Here is a 13,005-nt window from a genome sequence, read left to right as displayed (position 1 = left end):
AGAAAGGGGACTGGATTACAGCAGGGAGGGGGAGGTGTTTGGCTCTGGGGAAGGGAAGGAGAGAAGAGGGGAGGGGAGGGGGATTGGGTTGGGAGTTTGCACCTGTGACAGGTCTGCCAAGACCTGCACTGCATCCAGCGACAGGGTGGGAGGTCACCGGGGAATGGCGCGGTGAGTGGTGAACCCTCCGCCACTTTACAGGGAGGTGGGGGGAAGCTCCACGCAGCCGCCGGCAACGGGCTGGCTGGGGAAATCGTGTTTTTCCAGGGACAGTCATGTAATTCAAAAAATGTTCCCTAAAAAAAACATGCTATCATGAAAACATGTGAAGCGGGCATGTGTTAAATGAGGAATTACTGTATGAGCAATGAAGTATGCAATTATTTGGTACACAGTATTTTTCCCCACTCTATCCATATGCTTATTACAACACTATGTGATTATAACATCCTTAAAATGCTTACATATTTTATTATTATAGTTGTATTATACCAACAATAATGCATCTAGATGTGTATTCTTAGGAGCCCCTTTCTAAAAATTATGTTTTATTTAGAGTGAAATACAATTTACAATTGTTGATCTGAATCACGTTAAAGTGGTTGTTGTTTTAAAGGCTAGTTTCAGAGTTATCCAACCTCATTTTCACCAGACTATATTGCAACACACTACATAGCACAGAAGTAGTACAAGCCATTTTTGTTTGTGATTTCATTGTTGGAATTTTGACTTTTCTTTTGGAATAGGACATGAGATTTTTGACTGTTTATTCAATTACACATTTCTTGCTTTATCAAAATGAGTGAGAGAAATGTACACTAGGCTCCAATAAAAACTTAGCATTGCTATTCCATTGTGTTGATGCTATCCTCTATTCCAAGTATAAGAAGACATCAGACTTATTTCAGATATTTGAGATTGATGACTACAAGTTCTTACATACAAGTTCTTCTTGTATATTAAGGTAATAAAATTACTAATGAATATAGAAGATACATCTGTACTGGGTATTTTATTAGCAAATTATACATCGGGTATCTTTCATACCCTCTTCCAACAATCCCTTTAAATCCAATTACACCATAAATTAAAATGTTTTAAAAAGGAAATGTATCTAATCTCTACATTTTTTAATAAACTCATCTACTTCTTTTAGTTGGTTGTCTTTCATTACTTCTTTATAAAGAAGTAGAAAAAAATCTGTGGTTGCATAGATCTGTACTTTTAATTGAAGTCTAGCTGAATTTAATATCTATTTAACATAAGATACATCATCTTTTGTAGAGAGCAAATCTGAATCATGACCCATATATCCTGCTCTTTTCCATCTCAAAGTGGTATGTCTTTTTCTTGTTTAATTTACAATACTTGTTGGACTGTGATACTTTTATCTGGTATGCAATCATAGGGATTTTATTGTATGCCCATGAGTTTTCTTTGGTGCAAGTAATATTTTTTGTAGTAAGTCTATTTCTTTAACACTATTTGCTTAAGTGGGTTCTCTACTACAGATGTAAAAATGAAAGGATCAAAAAACAGTACCTCTTGTACTGACCTACACAATGAGAAAGTCAAACACTTGTGGAAGAGGGTAGGCAGGGACAGTTCACGTGACAGCAAAACACAGATAGAAAAAAAATCCCAGTTTATCCAGAATTCTTCAAGTTAAAACACTTGGCACAACTATCAAATCTCGTCAGCCTTTTGCTTTCAGGAGAGTGTAATGGATGAATACTACATATTTGCTAGCTTCCTCCAATAATACCATTATCTTTCCTTTAAATCCTCACAAGACAACTAGATTGCACTTATACTTTTAGAAGAAAATTACTTGGGTTAAACATGTCCAGAGCCCTTGACAGAACGCACAGTGCTGGGAACACTGAGAGCCATGTTTTCCTTAATTCTCTCAGCTGTGCTTCCCTCCACATAATACTTCTACACTGTGCCAACATGGTCAGAGTGTGAAAAATTATTTTTCTGTAAGAAAAATTATGTCCCCTTCATTGGCTAGAGCAAAAGTCAAGTGGCTCAAATTTGTTTTAAGTCTGCCAATAACATGTAACTGAAGAGGCCTGATGAAAATGGACAGTCAGGAAAAGCTGTCAACATTTTCTTTTAAAATAAAAACAAAACCTCCATATTTTGGCATTATTTTGAAATTCCCAGTTACATGTAATTTCTAAGAAGGATGTAAATTAAAACAATAATGCCATCTGTTCTGTCCAGCAGATATTAGAAATCAGAACTAGAGAGTTCATGAAAGGAAGGTTAGGAAATTTGCGCGTTATGTGATGAAACATTTAAAACAGTTTGATGTCTGTTTGACAGAATGTTACACTCAGATCATTACTCCTGGGTCTAAATATATTTAAAATATTTAGAGAAATTTCATGTTGAAAAAAATATCATTTTCTGTTAAGTAAACGACAGCATCAACAAAAAACATGTAATGTTAAATGATAAAAGAATTTGTGTTAAAATATGAAGCATATAAATTGTAACTATGTCCGTTTTTCATTCTTTGTAGTATTAGAAAATATAGGATTGTTTCAAATTTAAAACATTTTTCCCATGAACAAAGATTAGAAGTTTTTCTGTTTGTCTACCAAACACAAACAGAAATTTTAAAATGAAAATTATTTTGACTCTAAGACTACTTTATTATACCGAGTTTCTGAATCTCTATTGAGAAACTATAGTTTGCCAAAAATTATCTTCATCATTTCCTAGAGCAGCATGCTGAGGTCTATTAATAAATGTGTGTGGGGAAGGGGTTGAAATATACAACTCTTTCTCTCAAACACTTGTCATATGAGAGAGATAGGATACAATATGAAATTAGTACTGTTATAACTAACAATTTTAAGATTTAAACATAATTTCCAAGCAAAACATTAAGAAAGTTAATAACATTGTTTGACACTGTACATTTTCCCTTTTGTGCCAATGTGATGCAGCTTGCAACCTGAAAGGTCATTTCACATGTACCAACAATAATTAGAAGCCATTATTTACAAAGAAAAAGAGAACCAACTGAAAATAATAACTTCTGGTGACACACAGGAGGGGACTTGTGTTATATCTTTATAAGATACATGGCAACATGCATCGCTCCACAATTCCATAATATGCTTAATACCATATTTGTACAAATTGTATCAACTGTCATATTTGAAATTTTTTATTCAAACTATCTGTACCAAGTATGTGACTACAAGCAGTCATGCATAAAAATTCCATTATGGTTACCCATTAGGTAGCAAACTAAAAAACTAAGGCAGACTGAAAACTAATAATTACTTTGAATTTCTCCACAGAATCCCTGGAGAGGATTTCACAAGCTGCATCAATTTCACTTCCTATCATGGTGAGAATGGATTCTTGTTCCATCTCTATACAATGCAGCTGATCTCTAAGCTGTAATCTGGCCTCCTCCATCCTCCTCAAATGATCTTCTCCATTGTTTATCTGTTTATCCTGAGGAAAAAGAATAAAGTAACAATAAAAAATGATTTACTTGTAAATTAACATCCAGTATCTTTTTAAGATTGTGCAAAAGGGAAAAACCAATAAAAGGATAATAACTTAAAGGGCAAATAGGCAGTAAGTATGAAGATTTTTAGCAAATAAGGCAGCTTGGATTAATGATCTATGTCCGTGGTAGGTTATCAACCATGGTGCCACTCACCTCTCATTGCCAAAAGCTGGGAATGAGTTGTGGGGATGGATCACTTGATATATACCCATTCTGATCAACCCCTCCGGGGCACCTAGCATTGGCCACTGCTGAAAGACAGGATAGTAAGGTAGATGGACCTTTCATCTGCCCCAATATAGGAGATTTGAAATAATTTAACTAACCAAATCAAAAGAAAAGAAAATATTTCATCATGCTAAGCCACATTGCTGTTAGACCATAACAAACCTGCCTTTCAGTATTCATTTTTTCACATAAAGCTTACTAAATCTTCTGAGTCAAGAGGATATGCAGAAACTGACAAATGATTGTGCCCAATAAATTGATTTTTTTCTTGCACCCAAATCAGAAAAATACCAGCTACTGCCAATTCAGTTTCATCCAAACCCATGACAAGAAGGGAAGGGGAGTTATTGATACATTATTTTTAACAGGGATTCCCATTATCTCAGACAACTTCTCAAGAGAAAATCACCCTAGTAGATGCAGCAGCACAGATTTCTACTGCCCAGGTGGATTGGGAATGCCTGTACATTTGGCTACATGAAACCTTGGGGCACACAGGAAGAGATGAGCTGGTGCAGCAGGCACATGCCAGGGGGTGGCCCATCACCCACCAACAAGCCAGGGATCTGGTACAAGCTTGCACCCTCTGTGCTGGGCTCAGGAAACATATAACAGAAGGGCAACGGTTTGCCCGACTAAGAGATGGAAAGGTACTATGGACAACCTGGCAAATCGATTACATGGGTCCATTACCTACTGTCATGATTATGAGGGTTAGCCAGCAGCCTGGGGATTAAGGAGTTAACTACACCTAGCCAGGTGGCGTGACCAGTAGGAACGTAGGTGGGATTTTCAAACTGGGACAAAGGAATTTGGGCTTTTTTCTTTCTCCTTTTGTCTCTCTGGGTGAGTCCTCTGCAGCTACAGGTAGGAACAAGCATGTGTCTCTCTCTCCAATAAACCATTCTTCACTTTCTGTAAGTAGGGTAAAGTTTAGGTAGTTTTGTTAGGCTTTATTGTTTTAAGGGTTGGGTATGGGATCTGATACCCGGCACTGCTTAAGAGATGTTTGGCTTTTGTTTTTAACTAAGTTCTAGCCCATGGTGTAATTCCTCCATGAGTATATTTTGTTATCTTTCCATCTGATCCTTATGCTTGCAACAGGACTATTGTAATAATAAAAGTTTTCTCCTTTCTTTTTATTAACCTGGCATTGGTTACTGTGTGTCCTGATTTTTATAATAGGGGTGAGATTTCCCAAATGATCTTTCTCCTAATCTCGTTATTAATATTTGGGTGGTGGCAGCGGAAAGTTTATTCCCAAAATCTAGGTTTTTAAGATTTTGGGTGAAGTTTTATACCAAAGCCTGGTAGATAGGGTTTTGGGGTATGGTTGCTGGCCCCCACTTCTGCATTTATCGTGTCAGAGTGGGGAAGGAGCCATGACACCCACCAGTAAGCAAAGGTGGAAGTAAGTTTTAACTGGAATAGAAATTGTTTCAGGAATTGGTTTTGTTTACCCAACCCGAGAGGCAACAGGGTTGTCTACGATCATGGGACCAAACCGCTTAATAGCCCTTGTCCCAACACCCCAGGAAATTCAATCCAACAATGGCTCACATTCCAAGAACAAGTTGGTAAAAGAGGGGGCCCTCAGTAACGGAGTCCAGTGGACCTTTCACCTCCTGTATCGGCCCCAGTCTAATGGCATGGTCAAACGCTGGAATGGGCTGTTAAAAACCCACTTGAGGCCCACAGATGGTAAATGGGGAAACAGATTAGATACTGTGGTGCAGAGATTAAACAATCGGCAGACCCCTACAGGCAGTCTGATCAGCAAGGGATTCTTTCCTACGGGGAGAACCCCTCCTAGCCCCACTGTAACACTCAAAGATTCTAAATATGCACCTTGAAACACTGTGGTAATCAAAAACCCCAGTTTGGGGACACAAACCCACATACTGCACTCCTATAAAGGAAAAGGAGTCTGGACCACTGCAGATGCTGGGCTAATGCCATTAACCATTACTGAGGCTTGGATTGTATCCAAGACAGGCTGACTTTATGTTTTACAACAGGAAACTGAGGCAATGGTCCCAAACAGTGCTCCAGTGGGATGGATGCCTCCCAACGCTGGTGTGGATCCGGGAAAACACCATAAACTATATATATTTATATATACACACACACACACACACACACACACATACACACACACACACCCCGCTTGCTGTTGTAGCACTTGCAATCACTGTTGTTAGTTATTGACTGAACTATGGGAAAAAACCTAAGCTGAAGCAAGACACGGTACTCCAACTTGCCATGGTTTTCTTCCTCATCTCAACTGTTACTGTTGTACCAGAACATCCGCTCAAAGGTACTATTCAAACCATCGCCTTTGCCGCTGGTGCCACAAACTGCTGGATGTGTACCCTGCTCAACTCCTCTACCGGACTGGGAATCGAGTTCGTCCCTCTCAACCCAAACAACTAGTGGAACAAGAGCGACATCTTTCGATGGGGACCAGTATGGTTTGATGACAGTGACTACCGCAATCCTCAAAATAACTCTGGGGGGGGGGAGGCAAGGGAAGCGGCAACGGACGGTAAGGGGTAAGACATGATGTACCTAAGAATGTAAACAACTCATGGCTAAATTGGTTAGCCCAGCAGCTGGGATTTTCCCTAACTCCTTTCCTACACTCTATTATAACCACTGTTTTAATTGTAGTAATCATTTTTTGTATAACATTGTGTATTGTAAAACGCTTGGTTAATGCAGCTATCTCTTCTGCGCACATTCGCTATACAGCACTAGAAAAGGGTCCTAGCCAATTCCTCGATCCCAAACCCCCTAATCAGGCCACTGGTTACTTTTAGATTCCTCCAAGGTGGGCAAGAGGTGCTGGCATCACTGCCATCTTGTATCCTGGGAAGTAGTGTGTTGTATCAGGGGGTGGAATGTAGCCAGACAGCCCCTGCAACATCCATCTTGCTTGCCCCTTTTAGGTGCCTCAAAGCACACAGGGCATAAAGAGCAATAAGATCAGTATAGTCTTTGATGCCTTGACAGAAGGCCCAGATATGCTGGCTGCTGTGATCCTGGATAACTGTAGACACAGATACTAGAGGGTTGTCATTGCTCCTTCTCCACTCTGGCATAATAAATGCAGAAGTGGGGGCCAGCAAGTGTACTCCAAAGCCTTATCTACCAGGCTTTGGTATAAAACTTCCCCCAAAATCTTAAAAACCTAGATCTTGGGAATAAAACTTCCGCTGCCACCACCCCAATATTGATAAAGAAATCAGGGGAAAGATCATTTGGGAAATCTCACCCCTATTATAAAAATCAGGACACACAAGTAACCAATGCCAGGTTAATAGAAAGAAAAGAGAAGACTTTTATTATTACAACAATATTCCTGTTGCAGGCATAATGACTAGATGGGAAGGTAACAAAATATACTCATGGAGAAACTCCATGGGCCTAGAACTTAGTTACAAAGAAAAGCCAAAACATCTTTTAAGCAGTGCCAGACATCAGATCCCATACCCAACCCTTAAAACAATAAAGCCTAACAAAACTACCTAAACTTTACCCTACTTACAGAAAATGAAGAATGGTGTCTTGGAGAGAGGGGGACATGCTTATACCTCTATGTAGCTGCAGAGAACACACACCAAGACACAAAAGGGAGAAAGGAATTTGGGTTTTTTCCTTTGTCCCAGTTTGAAAGTCCCACCTACATTCCTACTGGTCTCACTACCTGGCTAGGTGTAGTTAACGCCTTAATCCCCAGGCTGCTGGCTAACCCTCATAATCATGACATGCCCCCCAAATCACAGATGGTGCTGGACAGCCTCTGGCCACACTGGCTGTGATTTCTTCCTGGAAGTCTGATATAAAACATAAATACATTTATGCACACTTGACTAGAGTATTCAATACATGAAAAGTAAACAAAATGCTTCCACATCCAGGGAGTACCATAACAGATATACAGAAAGTATACTAAGTAATTGAGTCCAGAAATGCCTCATTAACCAATCAAACTCTCAGTCTCAAAATCAAATTTAGAATAGCATAGGGTCTTGATCTAAAGTTCAATTGACCAGGTTCTGTGCCTCTTGTGAAATACACCTCTGTCATACACCAGGCCAGGTCTTGGCACCACGGAGGGTGTAAACTCTGGGCGAACTGCTTAAAACCAGGGCTACTTACCGCCCTCAACTGGGGTCCTTCCCCAGGCACCTCTCAAATTACACCGAGCACTTCAGCTGCCTCCCCAGTCAGCCAGAAGCCTCACCAGCAAAACCCCTTAGAAACTCCAGCTTCCCGGTGCCATCACCAGACTTAAGCCAATAAGCTGACATAGAGGCTGCGAGAACTGCCCTTGGCTGGCACCTATATTGATACGATCACATGGCCGTCCCCGGAAGGGGAATCTCCCACTGAGAAAAGAATGCCCAGAACTCCCAATTTAGTTCTCTCTCTTGCAAGTGTAAATTAAGTTCACAACTCCCTTGTAAGAGCTGGCGTCACAAAGACGGTCCAGCACAATTTGGCATCTTAGATAAAAAAGAGTATACATGCCCCCATGGGTATAAAGATGGGGCCCAGCAGCACACTTATTTGAGCATCAATCTACCATCTACCTGCTGGTCGGATTAGGTGATTGCCTCCTGAGGTCCACATGGGGACGCCCAGCCTCATATTCATCTTTCCCGGGAAATTGAGGGACCGATCCTGGCCTGACACGCTGGAATCGAGGGATGCAGAAGGGGGTAAAAATTGTACCTGTATGTGTCCTTTTGTTTTAGTGCATGCATAGAATAGAGCTCTTTAAAGATTAAGCTGTCACTTGGTACCATTATTTTCTATCTTCCTTTTTCTTTTGTAACCATTTTTAAGATCTGTATTTGTTAGCAGTTAAGAAGTAGAACAATAGCCACTGTAACCACATGCTTTAGAAACCTCTTTAATAAACCTGTAACTGTTTAAGCTTTAACCTGACTCCTCCTGTTGCTGTAACAGAACCAGACAATTAACCAGCCGGTCATAGGGGCAGACGCAATGAGAGCTGGGCTTTTGGATCGTGTCGCCTCCAGGGGACAGATCCATGGGGCACCTGTCAGCCTTCCCTAGGCTGCCTGCTGCAAAGGGACCGTGTGTCCTAGCAGTTGAAGACTCGGGTGTATAACACACACACACACCCACCCACCCCGCCCTGGCCATCGGCTGACACACACACACACACACACAGTAAGACTGTTACACAATTATTGAATTAATTGATATGTAACTGCACAAAATCTTAGTGGTTATAGCATTACTTGATAGCCCCTGGGGGTGGGACAAGCAGCCAGTGTGCTCCCAGCCCTACTCCCAGGGAGCCCCGGCCAGACAGGCCTGCTGCTTCTATCAGAAAAAGTACATGCTTCATTTAAATCATTGGTCTGGGGTGGGGCTAGAGATGAGGAGTTCAGTATGCAGCCTGGTCCAGGGAGAAAGGATTACCCCCAGCCTCTCTCACTACAGCATCTGGAGACTTGATGAAAAGTGCCTCTTCATAGCCACTGCAGCTCCAGCGGGCACAGCTGAAGGAGCATTTATGCCCACCGGCTGGGGCAGGCTGGTCCAAGTTCCTCTGCCCTCTGCACTAGCCAGGCCAGAGTGAGGAATGCAGTGAACTATGCATCCCTCCCCCTCACTACCTGATGAAGTGGAAAAGCCAATGATGTCCCTGTATGAATGGGGGTGAGGGGAGAAGGGGCAGAAATCTTCAGCCTCCCTGTCTTCCTTTAAGGGATGCCTGGGGGGTGGGAGGCTCATAGCTGAGGCAGTCCTGGCTGGGGGAGGACCCCCAGCCAGCCCCTTTCAGCTGCCTGATGATTGTCTTTTTTCTGTATGGTGTTCTCAGAAGCAATCCCATTCTACACACATCTCACTGTCCTGACACAACCAAACCATTACCTTGATTTAAGTTAGAAGAGGATGTTATATACCAAATTTGGTGCCCCTAGCGCTCACCATTTAGGAGGAGTTCTTGAGCAGACAAACAAATTCTCTCAAATACATAAGAGATGCATATGATGAATGTCTATACGTAGAAACACACACACACCGTTCATATATTTACATTACACATTAGTATGGCACATCTAAGAAAATCCAAGAGTTTTATGAAATTAAGATGAGCTAACAAATTTGATAGCTAGCCTGCAGAGAAACCTGTTTTTGTAATGAAGAAAATACCCAAATTAAATGAGCAGTAGCTATTTTAGATCAAAACAACACAGAGTTTACTATATAGAGCAGGGATAGGCAATAATTTTTGACTGGGGGCTACTTCAGAAATTTTTTTAAGTGGCCCCGGGCCATCCAGGAAGCGGGAGGCATCAGGCAGAAGGGGCAGGGCCAGGACACTTTCATGACTTCCATTCAGACACAGGACCTGATTGGCCTGGAGGTGGAGAGCATGCACAATCTTTGCGCATGCACGCACACACACACACACACACACACACACACACACACACACACACACACACACACACACACACACACACACACACACACACACACACACACACACACACACACACACACACACACACACACACACACACACACACACCCCACCAGTTGGCACCAGGCTCCATGCTGCACTTCCTCTTTGAAATGCAAAAGAACTGCCGCTGGAGCTCTTGTACATTTCAAAGTGGAAGCATCCACATGGAGCTTGGGGCCAGTGCAAGACTCCCCACTGGACCCAGGCTGCATGCAGCGTGCCAGCTTTGAAACGTACTAGTTGTTTACATCCCTGCCTGCAAGGAGTACATGGCACTTAGAAGCACCGCACATGCCAGGCAGGGCAGAAGGAAACTTTGCGTGCTCCTCCCCCGTCAGACTTGCATGCAAGTTCTCCTCCTGCCCTTCCAGGAGCATGTAAAGTCTCCCCCTGCCCTGCCAGGAGCATGCAGTGCTTCTAAGTGCAGCACACTCCTTTCAGCTGGGAGGAAATTTTGCATGCTTCCTCCTACCCCCAGACCTTCCCATCCCCAGGGGAAGTGGCAGGGCCTCCATAGGCTGGATCAACTTGTTTAGTGGGCCGCATTCTGCCTGCAGAGGCTCTGATATGGAATTACTAGTCTATGGGTATGTCTAAACTACATGGCTCCGTCGACGGAGCCGTGTAGATTAATGTACTTGAAAAAGGGAAATGAAGCGGCGATTTAAATAATCGCTGCTTCATTTACATCAAAATGGCTGCCATGCTGTGCTGATCAGCTGTTTGGCGGAACAGCGCGGTAGCCTGGATGGTCCGCGGTCGACAAGGGAAGCCCTTGTCGAGCACCCCGGTAAACCTCTTTCCACGAGGCATAACGGGGCGGTTGACAAGGGTTTCCCTTGTCGACCGCGGAGCATTCAGACTACCGCGCTGTGCCGCCAAACAGCTGATCAGCACAGCGCAGCAGCCATTTTGATGTAAATGAAGCGGCAATTATTTAAATCGCTGCTTCATTTCCCTATGTCTAGAAACCTAATCTACATGGCTCCGTGAACGGAGCCACGTAGTCTAGACATACCCTATGTGCATTATACTATGCCAGCATAATTTTGAAGGTAAAAGTTATGATTTACTAATGCAAATAACAGGGTTACACCTTTATAAAATGAATTCTACCACCTCGATATAGACTGAATATAAAACATTACACTAAAATCCAAAAATTCCAATCTGTTCAAAGAAATACTCCCTTAATTCAAAATTTTGCTTTACATTTCCTTTATTTTTTTGATCATGCAGCCTGCAGCCTTCCATCTTCAAACATTGTCAGGGACTAAATGGAAAGGAAGCAGTCATCATTAACTGGGATATGCATGCAGGGAAAAGGAAAAGAACAAAGCTGTTCAGAGATTCCTATTATCTCATCCTCATCTCCCAAAATAACCAATCTATCCACTATATATTTAAGTCTTTCTGTGAGCGAGTCTATCCATCTGTTTGTTCAAGAACTCCTCCTAAATGGTAAGAGCTAGAGCAACCAAATTTGGTATATAGCTTCTTCTTATCATAACTTACAGAAAGGTACAGATTTGGTTATGTGGGCAGGGATTCATAAAACCATACAGAAAAGAGACAGAATTACAGGCAGGTGAAAGGGGCTGGTTACCCCCTCTCCTATCCCTGAGCCTCCCACCCCCAGGCATCCCTTTAAGGAGGACAGGGGAGCTGAAGTTCCTCACTCCCCAATTTGTACAGGGACATTGATGGCTGCTCCCCTTTGTCAGGGAGCAAATACAGGTGGGGAATACATAGTTTGCTGTATTCCTCGCTCTGGCTTGGGAGTGCAAGGGGCATACACCTGCCCCACCCAATGGACATGTACCCCTCCCTGACTGCATCTGCTGAGGCTACAACAGCCATGGAGAGCCACTTCTCACCTAGTCCTAAGATGTTGCAGTCAGAAAGGGCTGGGATACCATACTTCTTTTCACTGAAATTTACACTCAGATGGAGAAAATTTAGAAAACGAATAAATAAAATATTTATTGGAGAATTATAGAAAATAATAGCTTTTGCTGAAGAAAAAGACATAAAGTGCTTCAATTTATGAATTTGCAGGATGGAGTTGAGAGAAAAAATGTTTTCCATGGGGTCACATTTTTGAAGTTTTATTACGATGACAGTTAATATTAGTTGTGGAGTTCTTGCAATACTTTGGCTACTCCAAATGTAGAGTATAGAGAATCCAATACACAACTACCAGCAATATTTCTGCATTGTGTGGGTTTAATTATCAATGTCAAGAGTGTAAAATCACTCTCTTCCTTCCTCTCAAAAACTTTCAGAACTCCAGTAGGTAAGGAGGGAAGGAACCATGTGCTGCAGTAAATGTTGTGGGGTTTGACATCAACTTCCTTAATCTCTTAATACATTTATAAAAGATAAACCATTTCAGTGAGTGCTTCAAAATTTCAACACAATGTAACATATGAAGAGGAAAGAGTTGGAATAATTAAAAATAACTTCTGAAACCATCCTACCATTTTTAAAACTGAAAACAACACCCTATTGTTCCCTACACCAGTAGCCTTTTGCTTCTCAAAATGTAACTTGAAGAAGGATTTCAAACCACAACTGAAAGTCTATCTGGTAGTACGAATCATTGTTCACACATAAAAGAAGTGCACTGAATCCATATCAACAGTCTCCGAGGAGGAGGCACCCAGGTCTGCAACAGAAAAGAGAATGGAAACCAAAACTGAAGCAAATTGGTAACGCTATGCGGGGA

The 13,005-nt window shown here is 41.9% G+C and overlaps 1 protein-coding gene across 14 annotated transcripts in view; it reads right to left on the bottom strand.

The window, feature by feature from the left end:
- CEP128 (centrosomal protein 128) overlaps nt 1-13,005 on the bottom strand; it is a 404,033-nt gene that overhangs the window by 222,535 nt on the left and 168,493 nt on the right. For all 14 annotated transcript variants that reach the window (XM_075926766.1, XM_014569969.3, XM_025181170.2 and 11 more), the window contains one exon: nt 3,304-3,480. In XM_075926766.1, the coding sequence (XP_075782881.1) occupies nt 3,304-3,480 (177 nt within the window). The remainder of the gene's footprint in view (nt 1-3,303; nt 3,481-13,005) is intronic.

This window comes from Pelodiscus sinensis, chromosome 4 (genome assembly GCF_049634645.1).
Source record: "Pelodiscus sinensis isolate JC-2024 chromosome 4, ASM4963464v1, whole genome shotgun sequence".
Classification (NCBI taxonomy): domain Eukaryota; kingdom Metazoa; phylum Chordata; order Testudines; family Trionychidae; genus Pelodiscus; species Pelodiscus sinensis.
The sequence above is the reverse complement of the archived record's forward strand: the minus strand, read 5'-3'. Positions and strand labels throughout refer to the sequence as shown.